Here is a 23,571-nt window from a genome sequence, read left to right as displayed (position 1 = left end):
GTGTTATAGAGGCTTCATAGATAGTCAGTCAGTTAAGTTTTGAGTCTCTCATCTATGTATATATGTAAATATTCTATTTTGAAACTCGAGTTGCCTTTTTGGCCATATTTTATCATTTGGTTGTTTATGACCTTCCATTGCATTTAGTTATTCTGTCGAGTTAGGTTTCCGCTTAGTTAAGAAAGCCAGGCCAAGGGTTTGCTTGGGGCCAGCAATGGTTTTTGAGTGCCGGTCCCGCCCAGGGTGTAGGCTCGGGGCGTGACAAAATTGATATCAGAGCAAGTTCTAGAGTCCTAGTGAGTCTATGAAGTCGTGTCTGTAGAGTCTCAGTTATCGGTGTGAAGCGCGTCACATCTATAATTGGGAGGCTACAACATTTAGGAAGATTTCTCCTTTCTTTCACACTCATCTCGTGCGTTAGAGTTTATCTCTAAAAAGTTTGTTTCTAATTCGTGCTTGCGCGTTTTTCAGAGGATCATGCCTCCACGAAGAACTGTCAAAGTTCACCCAGCTATGAAGAGTGTTGAGGAACAAGAGTTACCAAGTGCTCAAGAAGTGCAAACCCAAGAAGAGATAAAATATGTTGATTGTCACGAAGCCATCTGGATGTAAAGTCAAGTTGCGATCTATCCTGTTGGGCAGAAAGACAATCGACACGAAGTGGTTGATACTTCATGAATCCGTGAACTCTTAAGGATGAACCCACCAAGCTTTATAGGTTCAAGTGTCACTGAGAATTCGAAGAACTTCATTCAGGAACTTAAAAGGGTATTTGATGTGATGTGGGTTGCTGAGTCAGAGAGGGTGGAACTAGTTGCATACCAATTGAAGGTTGTCGCTAGAATCTGGTTTGACCAATGGAAACAGAATAGGGCTAAGGATGCGCTAGTAGTGAGTTGGGTTGTGTTTGAATGTGCTCTTATGGGGCGTTTCTTTCCTCGTGAGTTGCGTGAGGCAAAGATAAAAGAGTTTCTCACCCTTAATTCGGAGTCTATGAGTGTTCATGAGTACAGTCTGAAGTTCACTCAGCTTTCCCGCTACGCTCCGGAGATGGTTGCAGACATGAGGAGCAGGATGAGTTTGTATGTTGCTGGGTTGTCTCGTCAGTGAAGGAAGGCAAGGCAAGGCAGCTATGCTGATAGGGGATATTGATCTAGCAAGATTTATGATCCATTTACAGCAAGTTGAGAAGGATACGTTGAAGGATAGAGAAGAGTTTAAGGATAAGAGGGCTAAGATAGTAGGGGACGAGTTCAGGCAGCAAAAGAATGATGCTAATCAGTCATCTCTTCCACAGAAACATAAGGGACCTGCTCCACCATTTGCTAGTGTGCCTGCACTTGAGGACAAAGAGGGGTACAATAGAAATTCCTATAATTTCAGGGCTAGACCTGCCAATCCTCAAGGAAGTATAGTACTAAGGGGTAGTAAGGCTCCTGCATGTGCTAGGTGTGGTAGAACCCACCCAGGTAAGTGTCGTGATGGCAAGACAGGTTGCTTTAAGTGTGGACAAGAGGGACACTTCATGAAGGATTGCCCAAAGAACAAGCAAGGTAGTGAAAATCTGAGCAATAAGGCCCAAGCTTCATCAGTTGCTTCCCCAGACATGATGGTAGCTAGAGGAGCTACTTCTAGTACTGGCGGAGGAGCAAACCACCTCTATGCAATCAACAGTCGCCAAGAGCAAGAAGATTCACCAGATGTTGTCATTGGTCTGATTCGAGTCTTTGACTTAGCTGTTTCTACTTTGCTAGACCCAGAGCGAGTTTATCTTTTGTAATTTCTTAGGTTGCTATGAACTTTGATGTTATACCTGAGCAACCTAGTGAGCCAGTCATAGAGTGGAGTAGTAGTTCAGCAGTGCCTAGGGGTCGTTTCTTTTCGTACCTTGAGGCGAGAAAGTTAGTTTCGAAGGGTTGTATCTATCACTTAGTCCGAGTTAATGACTATAGTGTTGAGATACCTCATTTTCAGTCAGTTCCTATAGTAAGAGAGTTTCCAGAAGTTTTTCCTGATGATCTACCTGGAATTCCTCCTGAGAGAGAAATAGATTTCGGCATAGACATCATTCCAGATATTTGTCCTATCTCTTTTCGCCTTATAGGATGGCACCAACAGAGTTGAAAAGTTGAAAGAGCAGTTAAAGGGATCTATTAGATAAGGGTTTTATTTGACCAAGTTGACTTGGAAGAGCAACAAATTTTCAACGGTCTAAAGCTTGTGAGGAAGACTTTCAGGAATAGAAAGCGGAGTTGACTACCGCCCAGTTATGATATTTGGTTCTTGAGTACATACTGAATATCTGAATCTAAAATGGAGTTAAGATCAAAAGTCAAGTTTAGGCGAATCGAGGTGTAATGTGATAAGCTAGAGTTGGCTGTTGTAGTTTTGCTTCGAAGCTATAGTGTCATTCTTGTATGATGTTCATGTGGGTGTGTTCACTTAGAATGAGATTAATCTCAGACAAAGGGAGAGTGGTTAAAGGTACTCAAGGATGATGACATTAGTTTTCTTTATAACCCTGGTAAGGTTAATGTTGTTACTAATTCTTTAAGCAAAGTTGTCTATGGGTGGCACCGCCCATATTAGAGAAGGAAAGAGAGAGTTAGCAGAAAGATGTGCACAAACTTGCACGCTTGGAAGTCAGACTTATAGATTTCGCAGAATGAGGAATAGAAGTGACGACGGGGCCGAGTTATCATTAGTGTCAGAAGTAGAAGGTGAGAAAGACCCAGACCCTATCTTGCTGGAATTACGGGCAAAATGTTCAAAAGTAGTGATGGCTTTAGAATAAGAGGGAGATGGTGTTTTGAGGTATCAAGGTGGATTGTGGAATTGATTTCAAAGATAATTGAGATGATTACCTGTCTTGCATGGAGTTGCTTACAACGATAGTTACCATTCTAGCATCCATATGACTAGTTATGAGGCTCTTTATGGGTGGAGATGTAGATCTCTTTTTGGATAGTTTGAAGTTAGTGAAGCAGGATTGATAGATCAGAGTTAGTTCATCAAGCTATAGAGAAGGCGAAAGTGATTCAAGAGAGGTTGAAAATGGCACAGAGTCGTCAAGAATGCTACATTGATGTTAGGAGAAATGTGTTAGAGTTTGAAGTAGAGGATTGGGTATATTTGGAAGTTTTACCCATGAAGGGAGTTATGAGAAAGTTCCTACTCAGATTTTGATCGCTAAGTTCGCAAGTTGAGAACAAAAGAAGTAGCCTCAGTCAAGGTCCTTAGGAGGAACCAATTTATTGAGGAAGCTACTTGGGAAGCCTAAGAGGACATGAAGAAGAGATAGCCACATCTCTTTGAATTCGAAGGAAGTGTAGATCAAGGCACTAATTTCCTTCTTAGTGCTCTTTGAATTATAATGAGCATGTAGTTGTTGTTGGTGTTTGCGTGGTTGCTTGTTGGGTATTTGAGTTGATGTTACGCCCTTAGCTAGTAAGAGTCATCTCATATGAGGAAGAATGTTCCCAAAGGGGAGATATTGTAACATCCGGCAATGTGAAATAATTGAACAGGCTTAGAATTGGAAATTTTCATTTTTGGAGAGAATTTTAAAGTTTTTGAAATTTGGCTAAGTATGGAAATCAGTGATTTTTTAGCCAATTTTGAGCAGTTGTAACTCCTACCTCAGGATGAGTTAGGAGTAGTTCCAGTTATTATTGCGAAGCTTGTGGAATGATCTTTCCAACGCCACCGAGTTTGCTCAATTCCGAGTTCGTATGAATGAGTTATGCCCTTTGAAAGTTGGGCAGTTGGCAGGGAGTCCGTCCAGGAATTTTAAGGGCATTTTGGTCTTTTCACTAACCAATTCTTTTGGTTATATATTAGTGTTGGACTGATTTTTAGATCAGTTTTACCATTTTAAAAGAGTGAGAGTGAGGGTTTTGAGTGAAGAAGAGAAGAAGAAGAGAAGAAGAGGAGAAAGAGAAGATCAAGCAAGAAGATCGTCGTGGTATCGTCGGGGGTGATCCCTATTAAGGTATGTGAGCTTTTAGTGTTGGGTGATCCTTTCCCTGACACGCCAAACTCGTTTTATTTTCGAGAAAAGATTGATTGTGTTTGTTGAAGTTGTTGGTTGTATTTGTTGAAGTTTGTGGTTGTGTTGGTTGAAGTTTGTGGTTGTGTTGTTGAAGTTTCTTGTTGGTTTGGTGTATGTTTCCGGTGGTGTTTTGAGTTGAATCTATGTTATATTGAGGGTTTTAATGATTCTAAGTGATTTGGGGAAGAAACCATTCGATTTTAGGTGAAATAAGGTAAGAAAACGAGAAAATAAACTTGCTGAAATTTCTGGGTTGGGGGCCTGGCGCGACACGCCTGCCAGAGCGCCCCAAACTCACCTCTGAAGTTTAGGGGCTGGCGCCCCGCTCCACCCATGGCGCCAGGGTCACTTGCCCCATCTAGTTGTCGTCGGTTGCCCCGTTTGAGTTCATTTAAAGTGCGCATTCACTCCTTTTCGATTCCAACAACTCTAAGCTACTTCTAAGCACCTAAGAGTCACTCCTAACATGATCAAAATATTGAATTCATAATTCAAATTCAAGGGAGAGTTGAGAGTTATGTTTAAACCTTGTTTTAAGACTTAAGCTTAGAAGTTAAGCAAGTCAAAGCAAGTCTTTAAAGCTTTTCAAGAGTCGTTGTTAAATGTTTCAACTTCGTTCTAAGGTTCAAGTTTCAAGCTAAGTAAGGAGGCTCAAATTCCAAGTTAAGTATAGAGTTGCAAGTTAAGTGTAGAGATTCAAGTCAAACAAAGAGTATAGAGTTTCAAGCTAAGTAAAGAGTCTCAAGTTTCAAGTCGAGTAAAGAGTATCGAGTTTCCAGTTAAGTCAAGAGTTTCGAGATAAGTCAAGAGTCAAGAGTTGAGTGCATTTCTCAAAAGTAATTGGTGAACTATGTATTTCCCAAAGAAGTTTATAAGTGTTTTCACATTTGAGTTGAGAGGAAATTGAGATTTCCAAAAGAATTTTGAGAAGTTTGAGCACTATCTCTTTTAAGAAGAAAAGATGAGTTTTGCAAAAGAGTTTCTAAAATATGATTAGTATGACAAATCGAGTATGTCATCAATGTTTATACAATATGGTCTCTTGATATACAATCAATGTTTAAGCAGTATGAATATCCTGAGTCATCAATGATCATATTAAAAAATATGGTTTTGAGATGTTTTTTTTTTAAGATTTTTCAAAAGCCTTTGGGTTGTGTTTTGAGTAATTATCTCAACTAAAGAAAGATTTGTTTAAAACACTTATGAGCCAAAGTATTTTTGGCAGTAGTCTTGAGCACCGAATTGGGGACAGGAGTTCATATTAACTCAACTCTCCATAAGAACCATGTAGTCAAACATGGGATTTCTCGGATCATACATTTTAGATGATCACGAAAGTTAAGCTAGTGGATCCACTAAGCAAAAGATAAAGTAAGGTCCTATATCGATGGCAAGGTATAGGATGGTCCTTGGGCAACGTGAGGTAAAACGTTGTATCACTACTCATACATGTAGTGGTGGCTGTCGGTTAGAGAACTCCCACAGTAGTAAGACCTTGGTTCCTCGAGAAGTTCTGCTTAGTATGGATGGGGGTATGGTACTTCATTCATGCATTGCACAAGTAGACTTTGAGAGGAAGCATGGTATTTTCATGATATTATAAATATGATTTTTATGTCATGTTTTAAATAGTTTTACAAGTTATATATATATTGCATGTGTCTGATTGCTTTATATTGAGTTCAGTTATTCATTGGTCGAACAGAGCCAAGGTAAGTTCTCTTTTGTATCTCTTTCAAGCTTAAGTTGTTGTTTAGCGGTCCAGCTCGCATACTCGTACATTCCATGTACTGATGTCAGTTGGCCTGCATCGTTTTATGATGCAGACGCAGGTACCCAGGATCAGCATCCAACACGCCGTTGATCCAGTTAAGCATTCCAGAGTCAGTGGTGAGCCTCCTTGCATTCCGGAGTACTCTGTTGTTTTGTGTTTCTAGTTTTGTTTTATTAGGATGTTCTGGGTCTGTCCCCACATCCATCTCAGTGTTATGGAGGCTTCATAGACAGTCAGATAGTCAGTCAGTTAAGTTTGAGTCTCTCATCTATGTATATATGTAAATATTCTATTTTGAGACTCGAGTTGCCTTTTTGGCCATATTTTATCATTTGGTTGTTTATGACCTTCCATTGCATTGAGTTATTTTGTCGAGTTAGGTTTCCATTGAGTTAAGAAAGCCAGGCCAAGGGTTCGCTTGGGGCCAGCAATGGTCTCCGAGTGCCTATCCCGCCCAGGGTCTACGCTCGGGGCGTGACACTCTTTCTCTCACCTCTAATTAATTCATCACAAAATTGCGTAGTTAAAATGGTCGAATTCACCGTGCTTGGTCCTTGTTTCTAAGAGATAGATTTGAAGCTCCAACAACAATCTATTCATGATTAGTAAGAAACAACATTACTTTAGAACTATTCTAGAAAAACTAAGAGTTAAATCAATGCATTCTGAGATTGTCATTCCATGTATCTTATGTCTTCTACACTACGATACATATGGAAATAGATAGAGACGGTCAGTTTAAGTACAATACTACAACAACTACAACTATTACTTCTTAGTTTCAAACAAGTTGGGCTCCAGTTATATGAATCCTCTCAGACCATGTTTCTCCATTTAAATTTATCGTATGCAAAATATTTTGTGTATAATAAACTACACATATATGAGAAAAGAGCAGATCTTATAACGCAATTTTAGAAACCTCAATCTAAGTAACATTGAATGTGAAGCTAGTTCCTCGAGTAGAATTCATTAGAAGGCATGATAAAAGTTCTTGTTTTTACCTTTTAAGGAACCACTTCTACCTCTTTTCATTAACTGTTGGTAAAAGAAACACATCCCAAAAGAGTAACATTTTAGCACACCTAAAAGAAACTTAGTATGAAAAAGTACAACTAGAGCTTCAACTCATTTTCTTTTTAAAACCTCATTTTGATATACTTCATATATTGATGCAGAATAAAACTTTGTAAGAAAGGAAAATCTCTAAGTAATAGCACCCACAAGCCACCATAAGATCCTATTATTGAAAAATTTTAACTAGTGTCATGGAATTTGTGGAACTCCATAACTGTAGATATGAAAAATTTAACTCGAGAAAGTCATCATGTATTAGGTAAGGAAACTTACAGATATCACTGAAGCAAAACTTGTTCATGAAAATTAAAACATGAAACAATGAATATCCATCTCATTTTTGTCATTATTGAAATTCTAAAACAAATTAACCTTTAGACATTGGATTCTAAAGAAATTGTAACCATTATGTCTTTATTTTGTGTTCTAGCCTTCTTTGAGAAATCTCCACTGTGAAGGAGTAGTAGCCTTGTGTCTCCAGTAGTGGGGTGGAGTAGAGAAAGGATGGAGGGTTGAAGAAGCTCGGGTAGTTAAAAATAAAAATTGAGATATAATTTTTTTGGTGAAACTCAAAATTCATTGGTTTGATAAAGAAACATTAACACAACCCAAACAAAATTGTATCAACATCAAGGGTTTCTATAATTTCACTTCAAAGAATCACTTGTACATGGAAACACTAAAGATTGGTAATGAATAACATCCAAAAAGAGTATAAGAATGGTAGCATACTTGTAAGATATTAGTTATCACAAAGTAATATTTAGCTAACCTCTATAGCTCGCACCTCTAAGTTAAGCTTCAAAATGATTCAACTGCAATTAGAAAACATTATTCGAAGCCGACAGATATTAAATGGGTAAATTTGATTGAATTAAAAGGTATGTGCAAAAAAAAAAATAACCTTTATTTTCAAAGACCTTGAATTTTTTTAAAACCTCATCAATTTGATATACTTCGCTTGGGCTAAAGAAAATTTTGCAAGAAGCAAAGCGTATTCATCAAAAATACGGATGTCACAATTCATAGAAGCAAAGCTTTCTCTTCAAAATTAAAAAATGAAACAACGAACAACTGAAATCTCATTTGTGTTACTATCTATCAAAGTTATGAAATAATAAAGTAAACATTACCTCTTTTTCCAACATATCTCGCGTCTTCACTTGCCAATTGATCTTGTGACACTGAATTATTAATGAAACTTTGTGAAATCTATTAGAAAACTTCGTAAATTTTGAAGAAAGCTTTGTGAAGTTCTTATCTTCTTTTTGGGGGTGACACAAACAATGTAAGAAATTATGTTGTACCCTTTCTTTTGTCTTCAATTAGTCAGAATCGGTTCAGTTACATTGGAACTTGGAACTGAATGTTACTTTTTCTTTTTGTTTGATTCTGATTTGGTGTGACCACGTTTTTTTATTTTTCCTCGAAATATAGGGTACAAATTACTACTCTCTCCATACGTCTTTATTTGTAGATGTTTTATTTAATACTCCATTAAAAATAATAAATAAAAAAGAAATTTTACTATATCACTTTTATTAATAATAAGCTATTTAAATGTTGGGGAATATAGTATTTAATAATAATGATAAAATAAATATAAAATGATAAAATATCTCTTGATTTTCCAAATCGAATAAGTAAATTTCGGTTACTATTTTTAATATAATGGACAATTAGAGGTGGACGGTGGGAGTATTCCCTATACTGAAAATAAATGTTACATTTTACTCGTTCATTTTCACTCATCAAGATAGTGTTCTTGTACTACCCGTAGTATTAAATAACCACATGAAATAGCAGGAGTAGTAGTCAAATTTTGATTTTCAAAGCATCATTTATAAGTTTAGTTTAACACCCTCTTGTTATCTTTTACTTGTCTACCATTCTAAAATTCATTTTCATCTTTTCTTGTCACTTTTCACATATTAGAAAAAGACAATTATTTTTCCATGTTCTACCCTTAACATTAATTACTTATTTCCCAAATAATTTTCCATGACTTAATACTAAACATTAATTAATAGGGGTTATGTGGTAAAATAATCATGTCAATCATTTCTTTTATATTATCATTTTTTTTTATTGAGAGTGTGAATTACAAATATAAAAAGTAAAAGCGAATGGACAGAGTAAAACACACATATGAATAAAAGCCTGGCTAGGTCGGGTCTAATGGAGTTTTGGCCTTTACGCTTGTGTGGGGCTTGTCGCATTCGTGATGATGGTTTGGGTTGGTAGGTTTCGTTCATCATGACTCGGCTGCAATCATGAAGATCAATTGTAGCTACTAGTCTAGTCTTGTAGAGATGTTTTGATATTTGAGTTTGAGCAGGTTAGGGAAGTTTAGGGTCGATCCTCGCCATCAATTTAGATAAGGTTCAGTCTATAATGGTGTTGAGTACACGTAGATTAATACTCACACTTATTTATTTCTATACGTTTTTATGCAGATTCGGAGCCAAGTACCTTTGACCTGTGATGAATAGCGGTGTTAAGATAATTTCTCTCAAGATTCTGATAAAGCTGCTCGGTTGATCCGCATACTTCTTGGATATCTTTTATCCTCTTACTTTGTGTGGATTTCCCTCCTTTGGATGGTTTTGTATGGACTTTCCACATTTCTTCAAATATTTTATAAAAGGAGTTGTTTATTGACTTATATTTTTACCTTTCATATATTTATGTTTCGTGTTTGGATTGAGTTGTTTGGGTTGGCTCAACTTTTTGCGTGGTTGAGCGAGGTGTCATCAGTTTCCTGATTTCGGGTAATGAAAATTTGGTGTCAGAGCACAAAGTTCATTAGTCTCACAGGTACAAGAAGAGTCTAGTAAAGTCCTGCAAATCAGTGTCGAGATGTCTTTTATCTATCTTAAAGAGGCTATAGGACTTTAGGAGAATTTCATTCTTTCTTTCTTATTGTGCTTACTTGATTCCATTGGTTACTAAGATTCCTTTTTCTACTCTCTCATATATGCTGAGGATATGTGCTACCACGGCTAGAGGTAACGAGATGTAATGACTTTGAATGTCATTTTTGGAAATTTTTAGAAAATTACCATTTTACCCATTTTGATAGTTGCCCTGAGTCATGTTTGATCGATTTATGAAGTTGTTTTTGAAATTTGATTGAAAACCTGTGATTTTTTTGGAAGTTACTGAGTTTTGGAGAGTTAAAGTCGTCAAAAGTGATTTTTTGTAATAACTGAAGCTACGAGTATCGAAATGAAATTCCCTTAGTTCTATCAGCTCTACAATATGAAATTTGGTCTAAATGTGTTGTTATTTTCAGTTTTGGAGTTATTACATGGATTTGAGCCTTTAAGCGACTGTGACTTTAGCGACAAGGGGCTCACAGAAGAAAGGCCCACCTCTTGTTGACCTGTATCTTTTAGTGACTTTGATGGGCAGCACCTGTGTGGTCTTAAAAAAATAATATGGGATCAACTTTATTCCTTAACTTGTTCATGCGATTTCTCTCTCGATATAGCTGCGAATTGGGTGGTTTAAAGTTGGTTGTATTCAGTAAGCTTGGGACTAGACATTTTAGTGATCGGGGAGCATGGTGGACTCTCAGTTTTAGGTGAAAATTGTGTTTTGAGGGCTGCCATGGCTTTTTTTCTCTTTATTGGGGACGTATTTGCATGTGTTGAATTCAAGCTGTTCCTGTCACGCCCGGAGCCTAAACCCTTGACGTGGCCGGCACTCGAAGACCATTGCTGGCCCTCAAGCGAACCCTTGGCCTGACTTTCTTAAATCAGCGGAAACCTAACTCAACAGAATAACTCCATGCAATGCAAGGACATAAAACAACTTAACTGATAAAATCTGGTCCAAAAAGGGCAACTCGAGTCTCAAAATAGAATATTTACATATATACATAGATGAGAGACTCAAAATTAACTGACTAACTGTCTATGAAGCCTCTAAAATACTGAGACGGATGTTGGGACAGACCCCGCAACATCCTAATAAAACAAAACTAGGAGAACAAAATAACCGAGTCCTCCAGAAAGCAAGGAGGCTCACCACTGACTCAGTACATTGAATGTACGAGTATGCGAGCTACAAAGCTAAACCACAACTTAAGCTTGAAAAGAGTAAAAAAGAACTCTTACCTTGGCTCTGTTCAACTCATGAATAACTGAACTCAATATATAAAGCAATTAGACATTTGTAATATATAAAGCTTGTAAAACATTGTAAACAACTTAGTTCATTAATGATTAAAGCAATAACCAACTCAACTTTACTTATATAAAAGTAATATAACTTTAGTGGGAGATTCTTTAACCGACAGCCACCACTATGAGCCCTAGTGGTGGTACAACGTTTTACCTCACCTTGCCCAAGGACCATCCTATACCTTGCCGTGATATAGGAGGCTCACTTTACCAAGTGGTCCACTAGCTTAACTTACGGGATCATCTAAAAAGTATGACCTGTTAAATCCCATGTTGGCTACATGGTTCTTATGGAGAGTTGAGTTAATATGAACTCGTGTCCCCAACCCGGTGCTCAAGACTACTCCCAAAAATAATATACTTTAGCTCATAAGTGTTTTAATCACATCTTTCTTCATTTGAGATAATTACTCAAAACTTAGCCCGAAGGCTCACTTGGAATCGATGTTCCTTTTTCTTGAAAACTAGCCCAGAGGCTCTTTTGGAATCATAGTTTCTTTCTTACTCAAATGTAAAAACATTTAGAAACTTCTTTGGGAATACTTAGTTCCCTAATAACTTTTGAGAAATGAACTCAACTTTAAACTCTTGACTTAACTTGAAACTCGATACTCTTTACTCGACTTGAAACTTGAGCCTTAAAATGAAGTTAAAACGTTCAATAAGACTCTTGAAAAGCTTTAGAGACTTGCTTCTTAACTTTGCTTGACTTGACTCTAACTTCACTTTGACCATGATCCTAACTTTTTTGAATTGATTTATGGATTCACTACTAGAAATTCGCTGTTTACCGATTACAAAATTAGTCGGAATGTAGTCGCAAAATGGGGTTTGCCGATGACCTTCCGACTACTTTATAGTAGTCGGTATCTTGAAGGTCGGAAATTCTTTACCGACTACGATAGTCGGCATTTTCCGACTACAGTAGTCGGAAATTATAAAACAAGAATCGACCATAAAGTACCTAAATGGCCGACTACTGTAGTCGGAAACTATTAAAATAATCATTTAATAATTAAAACAATGCCGACTACAGTAATCGTAATAGTTGAACAATTAAATAATTAATTAATATATATTCCGACTACTGTGGGCGGCATATAATTTATTTGTTAATCATTTAAGTACTTTTTCGACTACTATAGTCGGTATACATGATTAATTTATTTACTATTTAGGTAATCTGCCGATTACTGTAGTCGGCAATTTTAATTTTCTAAAAAATTTTATATGATATTGCATACTATTGTAGTCGAAAAAACTACATTTTACGACTGAAAAGTGTTGTTTCTTTGGTAGACCACCTGCTAAATTAATACTATCATCCATCCACAAAAACTCAACAATAAAATCGAACATCGAATACATTCCTAAACATTCAAATTGCATTCAATTCAATTCAATTGAGTCTAAAAGCTCAAGCATCATCAAAATCAAATCTAATAAGTATTAAGTTGTTATTCAAAAAGGAAGTAGATAGTTCAAAACACGTCTAAATCTCATAGAAAATGTCTAAACAACCATAAAACAAACTACTCTTCATCAGAGTCGGTCCCTTCACTTTCATCAGATTCAGCCATATGTTTCTCCATGAATTTCTGCACTTTAGCAAAGTTAGCTTCAGATGATTGAAGTCGTTCTGTAAGCTCTGAAATTTGTCTTCGCATTGCTTCCATTTCTTCCGAAGATTGAGAAGTAGAAGCACCAGACAACAATGATGATGGATGAAACGAGGAAGGTTGTGCTCCAAGCCTGTAAACTCTACCTTTCTTAACACCTCCTGCCACATTTGTCCATATTGATGTAATATCACTAGATGATGTGGAATCCGCATCTGAAGTAGGATGTGCCTGATGCCATTCATCCAAGCCTCTCTGAAATCCAACCTGAAATAAATGTATGTATAAATCACTAATCTTATTTCTTTCAGACATAATACACAATTAAGTAAAAAGAGACGACCATCACAAAGGAGGACAAGAATTAAACATCTTTCCCTTCAATAAAGCAAAAGTTTTATAGGCATTTCTCTGGTTACAGCCTGCAGCCTCTGAACAAATTATTTCAGCATTTGGCTGAAATCGTGCTAAAAATTTTCGACCATGTTAGAGGTGCCTTGTAGTAGTATGAAATTAATAAAAGGCCTAAAGCTACTTTCAATGTTCATGGTGTATACCTTACTACATCTCAAGCATCTTTAAAGACACCACTATTATAAACATCATATCCCGCACTTTTGTTAATACAACCTTTTATTACCTCATTTCTAGTAAAAGTTTCAAGTAGTTACACCTATTGATATATAGATAACTGATTTCCATATTTTAAGAACACTTCTTCAGCCTTTTGTTTTTGTCCAACTTCCCTTTCCCCTAATAATTGGGAAAAATGCCTTACAAATATAGTAGCGATCTGTTCAGATTAAGTCTGCATCTGGATGTTCTCATCTTGAAAATGAGAATTGTTTTTCGAAGCCTTTTCTATTTGAGACTGGAATGAAAATATTGATTATTATCATTCCCTAGTCTTAACCGAATTGTTTTTCTTCTTTGAATCAACATCACTTCTGTCAAGTAGCTCACCCTTTTAAATTCCTTATCAATTTCTAATTCCTCCTGTTGTTTTAGCTTATTGTGCCACCTACAACTTCCCTCTAACCTTATTAACCTCATCTAACAAACTTGCAAAATGTTGAGTATGTAACTTTCGTAGCTTGTCATCTCTCTCTACTTGTCATCTCAATTAAGGTATTTATCCTTAAACTAATTCTATCTTTCTTAAACTAACCACTTCATGCTCTTATACTAATTTAAGCTACTAGTACTATGCTATTTGTTACTTAAACTCAATTTGTATTTTGCTTGTAAAGGGTGTGTTATTGGATATTCAAGAATGGCTAGTGTTAGCTACTTTTCTGCTACTAAATTGGAACCAAATGTTGAAGAATTCAACCCAAAAGAAATGATGACTATGCAGCAGCTTCTTTTTTATTTCAACTATGGTGTTGAACACACCTTTTCTCATGAAAATCAAGATCAAGATTGTTTTTTTGATCCATTTTTTGATGCAGAAAAGTTTATTTTACCCGTTGAAATGAATTACAATTCTTGTTTCATGCCAGAGTACTCTGTTTTCGATAAACAGCAAAAGGTCTTTCAAGACAACTGCCTTCCTGATAATATAATAGCCCCATCAACTAATAATTCTTGTTTCAAGAAATTGAAGTTTCAACATCTTCAATTTCTGGATGAGTTGATACATTAGACACCAAGGAACTTGTCTTTGTCAACATTTCTTAACTATACCCTTAAACTGATCATGAGAATAGCTACTTCATATCTTTTGTCAATTACTACATTAGTCAACTATACTGAATAGTAAATACTAATCCAAATTGCAGTAAATATTGCTCATTTGGAGTGGCAGTTAACAAACATACTGACAGTAACTAGAATAACTTGTGAGCTACATATTTTATTGAGTAGTCAGAACTACACAAGGCAAAATACTACACAAGTCATGACAAAGCATACTGAATAGTAACTACAACAAAATTATACGATAATCGAATTATAAGCAACATTAGATTATTGCCATTGAGATGAGGCGAATTGCAGCTTTTCTTTTCTAATTTATTGTCATTGATGATCTATGATTCTAAAATTATGTTAAATGAAATAATATTGAAGTAATAACTTACAAATGTCTCCTCTGCACGTGGCTCTATCCATTCTCCCCTTGTACCATCCTTATTTCTTTTCTTATGTGTCTCCTCAAATACCTCAGAATTAGACACTTCTGCACCCTTTAACTTTGTCTGCAATTAAAGTTATATGAAGTTCAATCACATTTAGTTAAAAGTAAGGAGATTCAATTAAAAAATTACCATTTTTCGTTTGTGGGCTGCGTAACTCATAGAACCTCCGGTGTGTAAAGAGCCACCCTTTACGGAGGCCCGAGCTGCCTTTGCTCGCTCACACTTCACCTTAAATTCAGGAGTGTTCCATTTCTCCAAAAATTTAACCCATATATCTGCTCGTAGCCAACTGGGCTTCTCATTATTTTTTCGAGCTACAAACAACATTTCAGTAACTCGTATACGAGCATTCTTCTCAAAAATGGAATTTATTTTATTCTCATAACATGGCTGCCATACACACTTCGTCTGCACCATAAAAAAATGTCATTACATTCAAAATTCAATATTTGATAACTGACATAAGAATAAGTTTTATTTGTACCTTAAATTGATTCCATATTTGTTCTCTGATATTGTAGGGAAATTCTTTCCATCTACCCCAAGCATCATCGAAGAATGGTGTAATAGATTCTGCAACCATGCGCGAGCCAAGATAAGATGGCGCAAACCTGCATTAAACTTAATTCATGTAAGAAGTACATTCACCAAATTAAAAATAACATAAAAATAACATAAGGATAACTTACCCATCCTCATCGGGGGTGATAATTAGCCTATGAAAAGCATCATATTCTCTGATATCTCCAGCATATTGAGTCTTTGCACAAGCAGGTGTAGTAGTACTACTACTGATCACAGATGGTGATGCTGGTACAGGGCCTCCAATATTTGACCTAGATATACTAGGTGTCGATGATGCTGGAGATACAACTTGAGTTGATGATGGAAGCAGAGATGAGGAGCTACCTTTTTGACTGATATGACAGCTCGAAGAAGAATTTATACGAGGTGTGGGAACAATATTATTAGGAAGACTTGTACTCCTGCCATGAGAAGCTGTGGAGTTATTTTGGATAGGCCCACATGGTGGTACCTTAAAAAATGAAGATGGTAATGAGGTCGACAGAGGAGGAAAACTAGGGGGTAATGATGTCGACATATGAGTAATAGCAGATGGTCGTGAATGTTGTTGAGTAGGAGCGACAGATGGCAGTGAAGTTGATTGAGGAGGAATGGGTGGTGGCAATGAATTCTCCTTAAGAGGACCTACATCTGGCTGCCTGGAGTGACTTGTAGGTGGCAGTGAAGCTGGTTGAGAATCGTGTTGTTTCCTCTTATTTGTATGCTTTCGACGCTTTCCAGATGTCTTCTTCATTGCCTAAAAAGACACTTAAAATATGCACAATGATACACTGGAATAAAGCAAGAAAAATATGAAAGTGCTTTGATAACAAATTGTGAAAGTAAAACTGTGATATTTAAAGTACAACTTGTGAGATTTCACTGAGTAAGTTGTTGTTGTTATAAGATAGAGAGGTGCTAAACATTGTTAAGTCCTAACTTCTAACAAAGTACAAATTTTATCAGACTGTAAACAGCCATATCACACAACTTTAGTATGCACAATGTTTCAACTTGGAAGTGAAGTCTAAACACTAACTAATGAATAAATTTTGCAAGTCAAATGTAGACAAGAATTGGGATAAGCTTATGCTTTAACAACAAAGAAAGTTTACCTGTGAAGCTTATGCCTTAACAACTACTTGTTTCTCCAAAATAAATTATTACTCGCCCAAAGAAAATAGATACTACTGATTTAGTTTGATAGACAGAGCCAAACCTGTTGTTTAACACAACACTCTCTCACTAAAGCAGAATGAAGGGATCAAGTTTTTCAGTTTTAATGTTCAACTATAAGGAAGCTAAAATGAGTCTAATGCAATAGAGATTAGAACAAATCATTCTTAAGCTAAAATGAGTCTAATCACTTTAAGCCTCAACAACCTAATGATAATTGGTCTGTAGTTCCACAAGATCAGAGCTAATAGAGAAACTTAACCATTTCTTTTTGTCACAATAAACTAGACAAGGCTGCATAATGAGTCCAACAAGAATAGCCAAGAAACTGACAATCATGACCTTAAATGAACATAGTGTTATAACCACAAGAAGAAAAAATCTAAAGCTTACACAGCCATATCATGATAAAACAGAAGCACTTCCAATATAGGAATGCTCAATCAGAAAAAAAAAATCAAACAAGTCAATCTTCTTCATTAGATTCATAATCACTATCAAATTCTTCCTCATCACTTATTTCATTTTCTTCAAGTAATTCCTCATCACTTGTTTTATATTCATCAGTTTGGGATTCGTCCTCGTTAGCTCTGGATGTTCCTTCCCCATAATTATTCAAATCTGATTGAAGGATGGTAGCATCAAATTCTTCATAGATGCCTTCACTATGCTGCAATTCACCTGCTAATTCGTCATCCACCATTGCTTCAACACTTGGTATATCATTTTGATACGCTACATCCAATGCATCCTCAACCTCCACTCTCCCCACGGGCTTTGTTTTTATAACTACACGCCACAAAGATTTATTCTTGCACAAAGGATAAGGAACGTAATACACTTGTTTCACATTTTGTGCAATGATAAATGGATCATAGAAACGATATTGCCTCGTGTGATTAATTTCAATTATTTTGTATTGAGGATGCACCTTTGTACCACTAGAATCAGGATCATACCACTTGCACCGAAAGATCACTAGCTTTTTCTTTGGCCAACCAACAACATAATCGAGTTCTATAATCTCTTGAAGCACACCATAATAATCAATATCCCCCTCACCTTTCACCCACACCCCACTATTATTGGTTTTCTTGCCTTTGGACCATTCTTCTGTATGAAATTTGTACCCATTGATGAAGTACTTAGACATTATTCTAACTCTATGATTAGGTCCCCAAGAAATATCAAGTAAAAATTGGACATTTACGACATCTACGACATTAACTGGATTATGAACCTATATTGAATTAAAGAAAATTTAGAATTCTAAAAATACATATAATTGATCAGAAAATACTTATTAGTATTAGGTAACACTTACATGTTCTTTGAACTAGTCTGAAAACCTAGAATAAACAACATCATTCCCATATGTACCAACAAAATAACTGTCCGACAAAATAACAACTTAAATTAGTTAAAGGGATGATGAATTTTTTTTAGAAGTAGGTAATATATACATATGTACCTATGATAAGGTTGGACCTCAGGACAATTCAATAATACATGCGTTGTAGCTGACTTTAGCTCCATCTCAGTTAACTTTCGCTTTGGAGTATATTTTGGACCTCCTTTTCCTGGATAATTAAATATGGAAAAGGGTGGTGCCAAATGATCGATAATTCCTCCATCGTCATGTTGATTGGGTCTATTTCTCAAACATGACACATCACTTTCAAAATAATATGAATCAAAATTAGACATTTCTCTGGCACGATATGCTTCACACATTGCTCCCTCTATTCTCCATCTATTTTTTATGGTCCTTTTACTTTTACCAATAATCCTGTAAAGTGTGACTTTTAGACGATTTTTTTAAAAATATTCAAACAAAAAGAAAAATAATTTAAAGTTCTTACCTCTCAAAAGGATACATCCATCTACCTTGAACAGGACCTCCAAGTCGTGCCTCATGCACAAGATGAATAGGGAGATGTTCCATTACATTGAAAAAGCCAGGAGGAAATATTTTTGCCAACTTGTTTAAAGCTAGGAAAATGTTACTCTCCATGTAATTTAGGTTCTCCACCCTCAATGTGCTAGAGCACAACTCTTTGAAAAAAAGGCTTATTTCTGTGATGGGTTTCCATATTCTATCATGTAAGGACTTGAATGCTATAGGCATCAAAGATTCCATAAAAATGTGACAATCATGGCTTTTCATAGACATCAACTTTCCTTCTTTCATATCAACACATCTAGATAAGTTTGAAGCATATCCATCAGGCATCTTCAAATTCTTGACCCAATCACAAATCTCTCTCTTCTCATCCAAAGTGAATGTGTAACTTGCCTTGGGCTTCTGAATCTTGTTGTTAAGGTATGTCAAGTACAACTCACTTCGCCTGCAATATTCTTTTAAGTCAATCCTAGCCTTCAAATTATCTTTTGTCTTGTTATTGATATCCATCATAGTATTGAATATGTTGTCAAAAAAGTTTTTTTCAATATGCATGACATCCAAATTATGGCGAAGAAGGTTATGCTTCCAATAAGGTAACTCCCAAAATATGCTCTGTTTTGTCCAATTATGTGTAACACCATAACCAGGTATCTTAGATGATGGAGAGTCTGTTACCTTAGGTAAATCCCTAACTCTATGCCATATTTCCTCAGGCGATAAAGTTGCTGGTGGATCTTCAAAATCAGTTTGGTTCTTCATAAATGCACTAGTATTTCTCCTAAATTCATGATCTTTTGGCAAGAATCGACGGTGACAATCGAACCATGAGTTCTTACCTCCATGTTTTAATCTGAATGCTTTTGTGTCTTCCATACAACATGGGCAAGCTAACTTACCAGCAGTTGACCACCCAGACAACATTCCATAAGCAGGAAAATCATTTATAGTCCACATCAAAGCAGCACGCATTATGAAGTTTTGTTTATGGAATACATCATATGTTTCCACACCTTGATTCCACAATAATTTTAACTCATCGATCAAAGGCTGCATGTATATGTCAATCAAATTTTTTGGATTGTTTGGACCTGGAATAATGCAAGTTAGGAACAAATATGGACTTGTCATACATAACTCAGGGGGGAGATTATATGGCGTAACAAATACTGGCCAACATGAATATGGTGCCGCAGAGACCGCAAATGGAGTGAATCCATCACTACATAATCCCAACCTAATGTTTCTAGGTTCACTAGCAAAGTTAGGAAACACTCTATCAAAATGCTTCCATGCTTCTCCATCTGATGGATGACATAGAACACCAGGTGGCCTTTTATGTTCGTAATGCCATCTCATATGAGGAGCAGAGCTCATTGATGCGTATAACCTCTTTAACCTAGGTATAAGGGGTAAGTAATGCATTGACTTCACCGGAACCTTCTTCCTTTTGACATTTGTGACTTCCTTATAACGAGCTTGATTACAAAATTTGCAATTTTCTAAAGCTGCATCATCTTTATAAAATAACATGCAACCTTTTTCACAACAGTCAATCCTTTCTGATGAAAGCCCTAACTTAGAACCCATCTTCTTTGTCGTGTAGAAATCTTTAGGCAAGTCAATTTTACTCGGATTAAGCTCATTCATAAGCCTAATGATAGAATCCATTCCTGCTTGAGAAATTGAATAATCTGACTTTATACTTAGCAATCTAACAGCAACAGACAACTTTGAATGCATTGAACCTTCATATAATGGTCGACTAGCTTCAGTTAACTCTCCATAGAAGCGCTTAGCCTCATCATTTGGTTCTGATTGAACCCCTGGGAACATCCCAAAAGCATCCCTCAACATTTCATTGAATCGAGAATTTTCAACATTATTATTCTCTACAGGATTATCCACACCATCAAAAGCATTCTGAAAATCAACACTAGCTACATTGGCGTCATTCTCTCCATGAACAGTCCATACATAATAATTATCCATAAATCCATTCTTCAAAATATGAAATTCAACTTTATCTGGTTTCAATAACTTGATACACTTGCATTTGGCACAAGGATACCTAATTGTGCCTTCTATAAGAAAATCATTTCTAGTTTTCGCCTTTGCAATAAATTCCTTAACCCCGTTTATAAATTCCACCCTCAATCCCGCACGATTAGGATGAGTTCTATCATACATCCATTTACGATGTGCAAATTCCATCTACACAAATTTAAGAAGTTGAGAATTTAACTAAACAAACTAGCAATCCAGTTTTGTAGAGAAAATTAAGCATATATTAACTCTAATTTGTTGATCGTTCCTAGAGAAAAATTAGATACTAAAGAGTAGGAGAGTTACAGTACTTCAACCAAATTGATACCTTAAAGAGGAAGAGACTTTACAGTACCTTAACTTTACAGAGCATCTATCTGTTTTCTCCCATGTTCATACTAAAACTCTTCCAATGTAATGCATCATAAACAAGATGTACTTTCTTTCATTCATGTCAAAACAAAAACAACCAAATTGACACCACCCAGCAGCAGTACATGACAGAGATGTATTGCTATCACATATGTATTATAAACAAGCATGATCATACATAACAAGAATTTACTACATATATATATATAGATGTATCTTTTCATAAATATATTCAACCTCATAATCCTATGAGTTGTACACTTTGATTATTCAAAGTCATTTCTTCTCCACCACAACTCCAATCTTTCTTGAATCTCACTGAGAAACTTGCTCAGTTTTCTATGCTCAAAATATAATAATCACTAAAACTAAAAACCACAAACAACACTCATTTCCCCCATATCCCATGTAATATACAAAATACTTACACTCAAAGTTAGGACTTAGGAGACAAATATGCCACCTCTATCTGTCTTCTTTTCATGCTTCTGCTTCAAGTGCCTTTTTCTCACTACTACTCTTCTTCCTTTTAAAAAAAATTGAATATTAATTTACTCTGCCTATACTAATGTTTTACTCCTATGATCAAAACATGAATATATGGTGAGCAGTTGCACTAGAACTATTGCTCTTTTACACTTTTTCTTATTCATGTGTTACAAGTAATAAACTAATGTCTGCAATTATATTTAGATTTCAAATAAGAAAAAACAAGAAGAAAATAGAGAACATGAAATATACTCTATATGCTAATCACCTTTATATCTAATTTCTTTTTCAATTCCATGACAAAATTGATATGATTATAATTAATTATTGTACAATCGCTGGCCAATCAGATGCAGCTTGTAAACGAGCTTTGAATTTGTCGAGCAATTCATCTCTTGCCTTGAGTTGAACAAAATTAAACATGTTTGGAACCCGGAAACTTAAACCAAAGTAACTCTCAAATATTGGCTCTTGTATGCTGAATCTACAACCTATGTAATATATAACTCAAACTGAAACTTCAGGGAACTAATATATATATCTAAGCTCGAGGATATATTTTAACGCAAAGAGAAACCATAACAAACGCAAGAAAATGCCTAATTGAGGAAGACATTCATATGTTGCAACTACTAAATCTATTTTTGAAACAATTTTCTAATTCAAACAACCCGATTGAAACCCTACTAAACAGTAATAGTCTTTACAGTACCTCAACCAAATATAAACCCTAAAGAAGAAGAGTTTACAGTACCTCAACCAAATTGAAAGCCGAAAAAGGAGAAGAGTTTACAGTACCTCAACCAAATTGAAACCCGAAAAAGGACAAGAGTTTACAGTACCTCAACCAAATTGAAACCCGAAAAAGGAGAAGAGTTTACATTACCTCTTTCAAATGATTCTGGAAATGATTTGCTTTTAGATTCTGGAAACGATTTGTCCTCAACCAAAGTGAAAAGAATCGATGGAGAAAGAGTTTACAGAGTAATTTTAGAGAGACAGTTAGTGAAAAAATCGGTTAGAATACTATTACTTTACCTTTAGAGTAGTTTTCTCTTTTTAAATTAATGTTTTCTTTTTTAATTAATGTTAGTGAAAAAATGGAACACTAGTCAATTTTCTCTTAATTAAACAATTTTACAATATATGGGTCAGAATTTACTAACTAAAAAAATATTTTTAAAGTAAATGTTGATGCCTAGGATCGAAGTAGGGACCTTCACTATTACTTTACTGTAATCGAAAAATTAAATTAATATTTAATTAAAAAATATAGAAAAATTGCCGACTACAGTAGTCGCCAATTAAATTTTTTTTAAATTATTTTAACAAAGTACCGACTACTGTAATCGAAACACTAGTCAATTCTTTTGTTGACTTTATTTCATAAAACTTACGACTTCAGTAGTCGAAATCATTATCGGTAAAATTTTAAAACAATTAAAATAATATAAATTTTAATGTACCGATTAAAGTAGTCGGAAAATTTTCCAGATTTCCGATTACATATTTGTAGTCGGGATTTGTAGTCGGTAAATACCTTATTTCTAGTAGTGATTCAAGGATCATAATTTGTGTTTAGAAGGACCTCATGATGTTAAGGAATGATTTAGGACAACAAAACTTAAGAAAAAAATACGACATTAAATTCTGAAAATAGTGGAGTCCGCGTCCTGTCCGCGACGCGGAGCATATTTTGTTCACAGAGGGAACAGGTCTGCGACGTAGACCTGCTTCATGCAAGCTGCCCGACTATCTCCTTCACGTTACCAACTCTAAACTCCCTTAACTTCAAAGGTTATTTCCCAAAGCACTTGGGATCATTAAAACCCTTAATATACAATAGATTCAACTCGAAAATACAACCGGAAACATGTCCCAAATCAACAACAACTTTAACAACACAATCCACAAGCTTCAACAACACAACCAATCTTTTCTCAAAATTTGAAACGAGTTTGGCTTGTGGGGGAAAGAACCAACCCAACACTATGAACTCACATACCTAATAAGGATCAACCCCGATGATATCCACGACGATCCTTGACGAAACTTAGCTTGATCTTCTCTTTCTCCTCTTCTTTTCCTCTTCCCTCACAAACCCTTACTCTCACTCTTATAAAAGGGAAAACTAATTTAAAATCAACCTAACACCTTAATATATATCCAAAA

General features: G+C 35.7%; 2 protein-coding genes and 1 pseudogene across 2 annotated transcripts; 1 reads left to right on the top strand and 2 right to left on the bottom strand.

Moving 5' to 3' along the window:
- Positions 1-477: 477 nt before the first annotated feature.
- LOC125860716 (uncharacterized) lies at positions 478-2,161 on the top strand (annotated as a pseudogene).
- Positions 2,162-12,438: 10,277 nt separating this feature from the next.
- Positions 12,439-22,286, bottom strand: LOC125866687 (uncharacterized). The gene is made up of 6 exons (XM_049546997.1): positions 22,242-22,286; positions 15,539-16,170; positions 15,334-15,460; positions 14,979-15,257; positions 14,793-14,909; positions 12,439-12,978 (listed from the first exon to the last, which is right to left on the bottom strand). The coding sequence occupies exons 2-6, from the start codon at positions 16,165-16,167 to the stop codon at positions 12,625-12,627; spliced, it is 1,506 nt and encodes a 501-aa protein (XP_049402954.1). The 5' UTR covers positions 16,168-16,170; positions 22,242-22,286; the 3' UTR covers positions 12,439-12,624.
- Positions 16,752-22,422, bottom strand: LOC125866713 (uncharacterized). Its single transcript, XM_049547046.1, has 2 exons — positions 22,286-22,422; positions 16,752-17,829 (listed from the first exon to the last, which is right to left on the bottom strand). Exon 2 carries the CDS (start codon positions 17,740-17,742, stop codon positions 17,056-17,058), a length of 687 nt encoding a protein of 228 aa, XP_049403003.1. The 5' UTR covers positions 17,743-17,829; positions 22,286-22,422; the 3' UTR covers positions 16,752-17,055.
- Between the last annotated feature and the right edge of the window lie 1,149 nt (positions 22,423-23,571).

The sequence above is a fragment of the Solanum stenotomum genome, chromosome 1, assembly GCF_019186545.1.
Source record: "Solanum stenotomum isolate F172 chromosome 1, ASM1918654v1, whole genome shotgun sequence".
Lineage (NCBI taxonomy): Eukaryota > Viridiplantae > Streptophyta > Magnoliopsida > Solanales > Solanaceae > Solanum > Solanum stenotomum.
The sequence above is the reverse complement of the archived record's forward strand: the minus strand, read 5'-3'. Positions and strand labels throughout refer to the sequence as shown.

What these genes read in the sequence shown, in the direction of transcription:
- LOC125866687 (XM_049546997.1), bottom strand. Translation starts at nt 16,167, where the DNA reads ATGAAGAAGACATCTGGAAAGCGTCGAAAGCATACAAATAAGAGGAAA. An exon ending in CAGCCCACAAACGAAAAATG is followed by an intron (nt 14,910 to 14,978) that starts GTAATTTTTTAA and finishes CTTTAATTGCAG; the next exon opens with ACAAAGTTAAAGGGTGCAGA. An exon ending in CACGTGCAGAGGAGACATTT is followed by an intron (nt 12,979 to 14,792) that starts GTAAGTTATTAC and finishes CATTTATTTCAG; the next exon opens with GTTGGATTTCAGAGAGGCTT.
- LOC125866713 (XM_049547046.1), bottom strand. Translation starts at nt 17,742, where the DNA reads ATGTCTAAGTACTTCATCAATGGGTACAAATTTCATACAGAAGAATGG.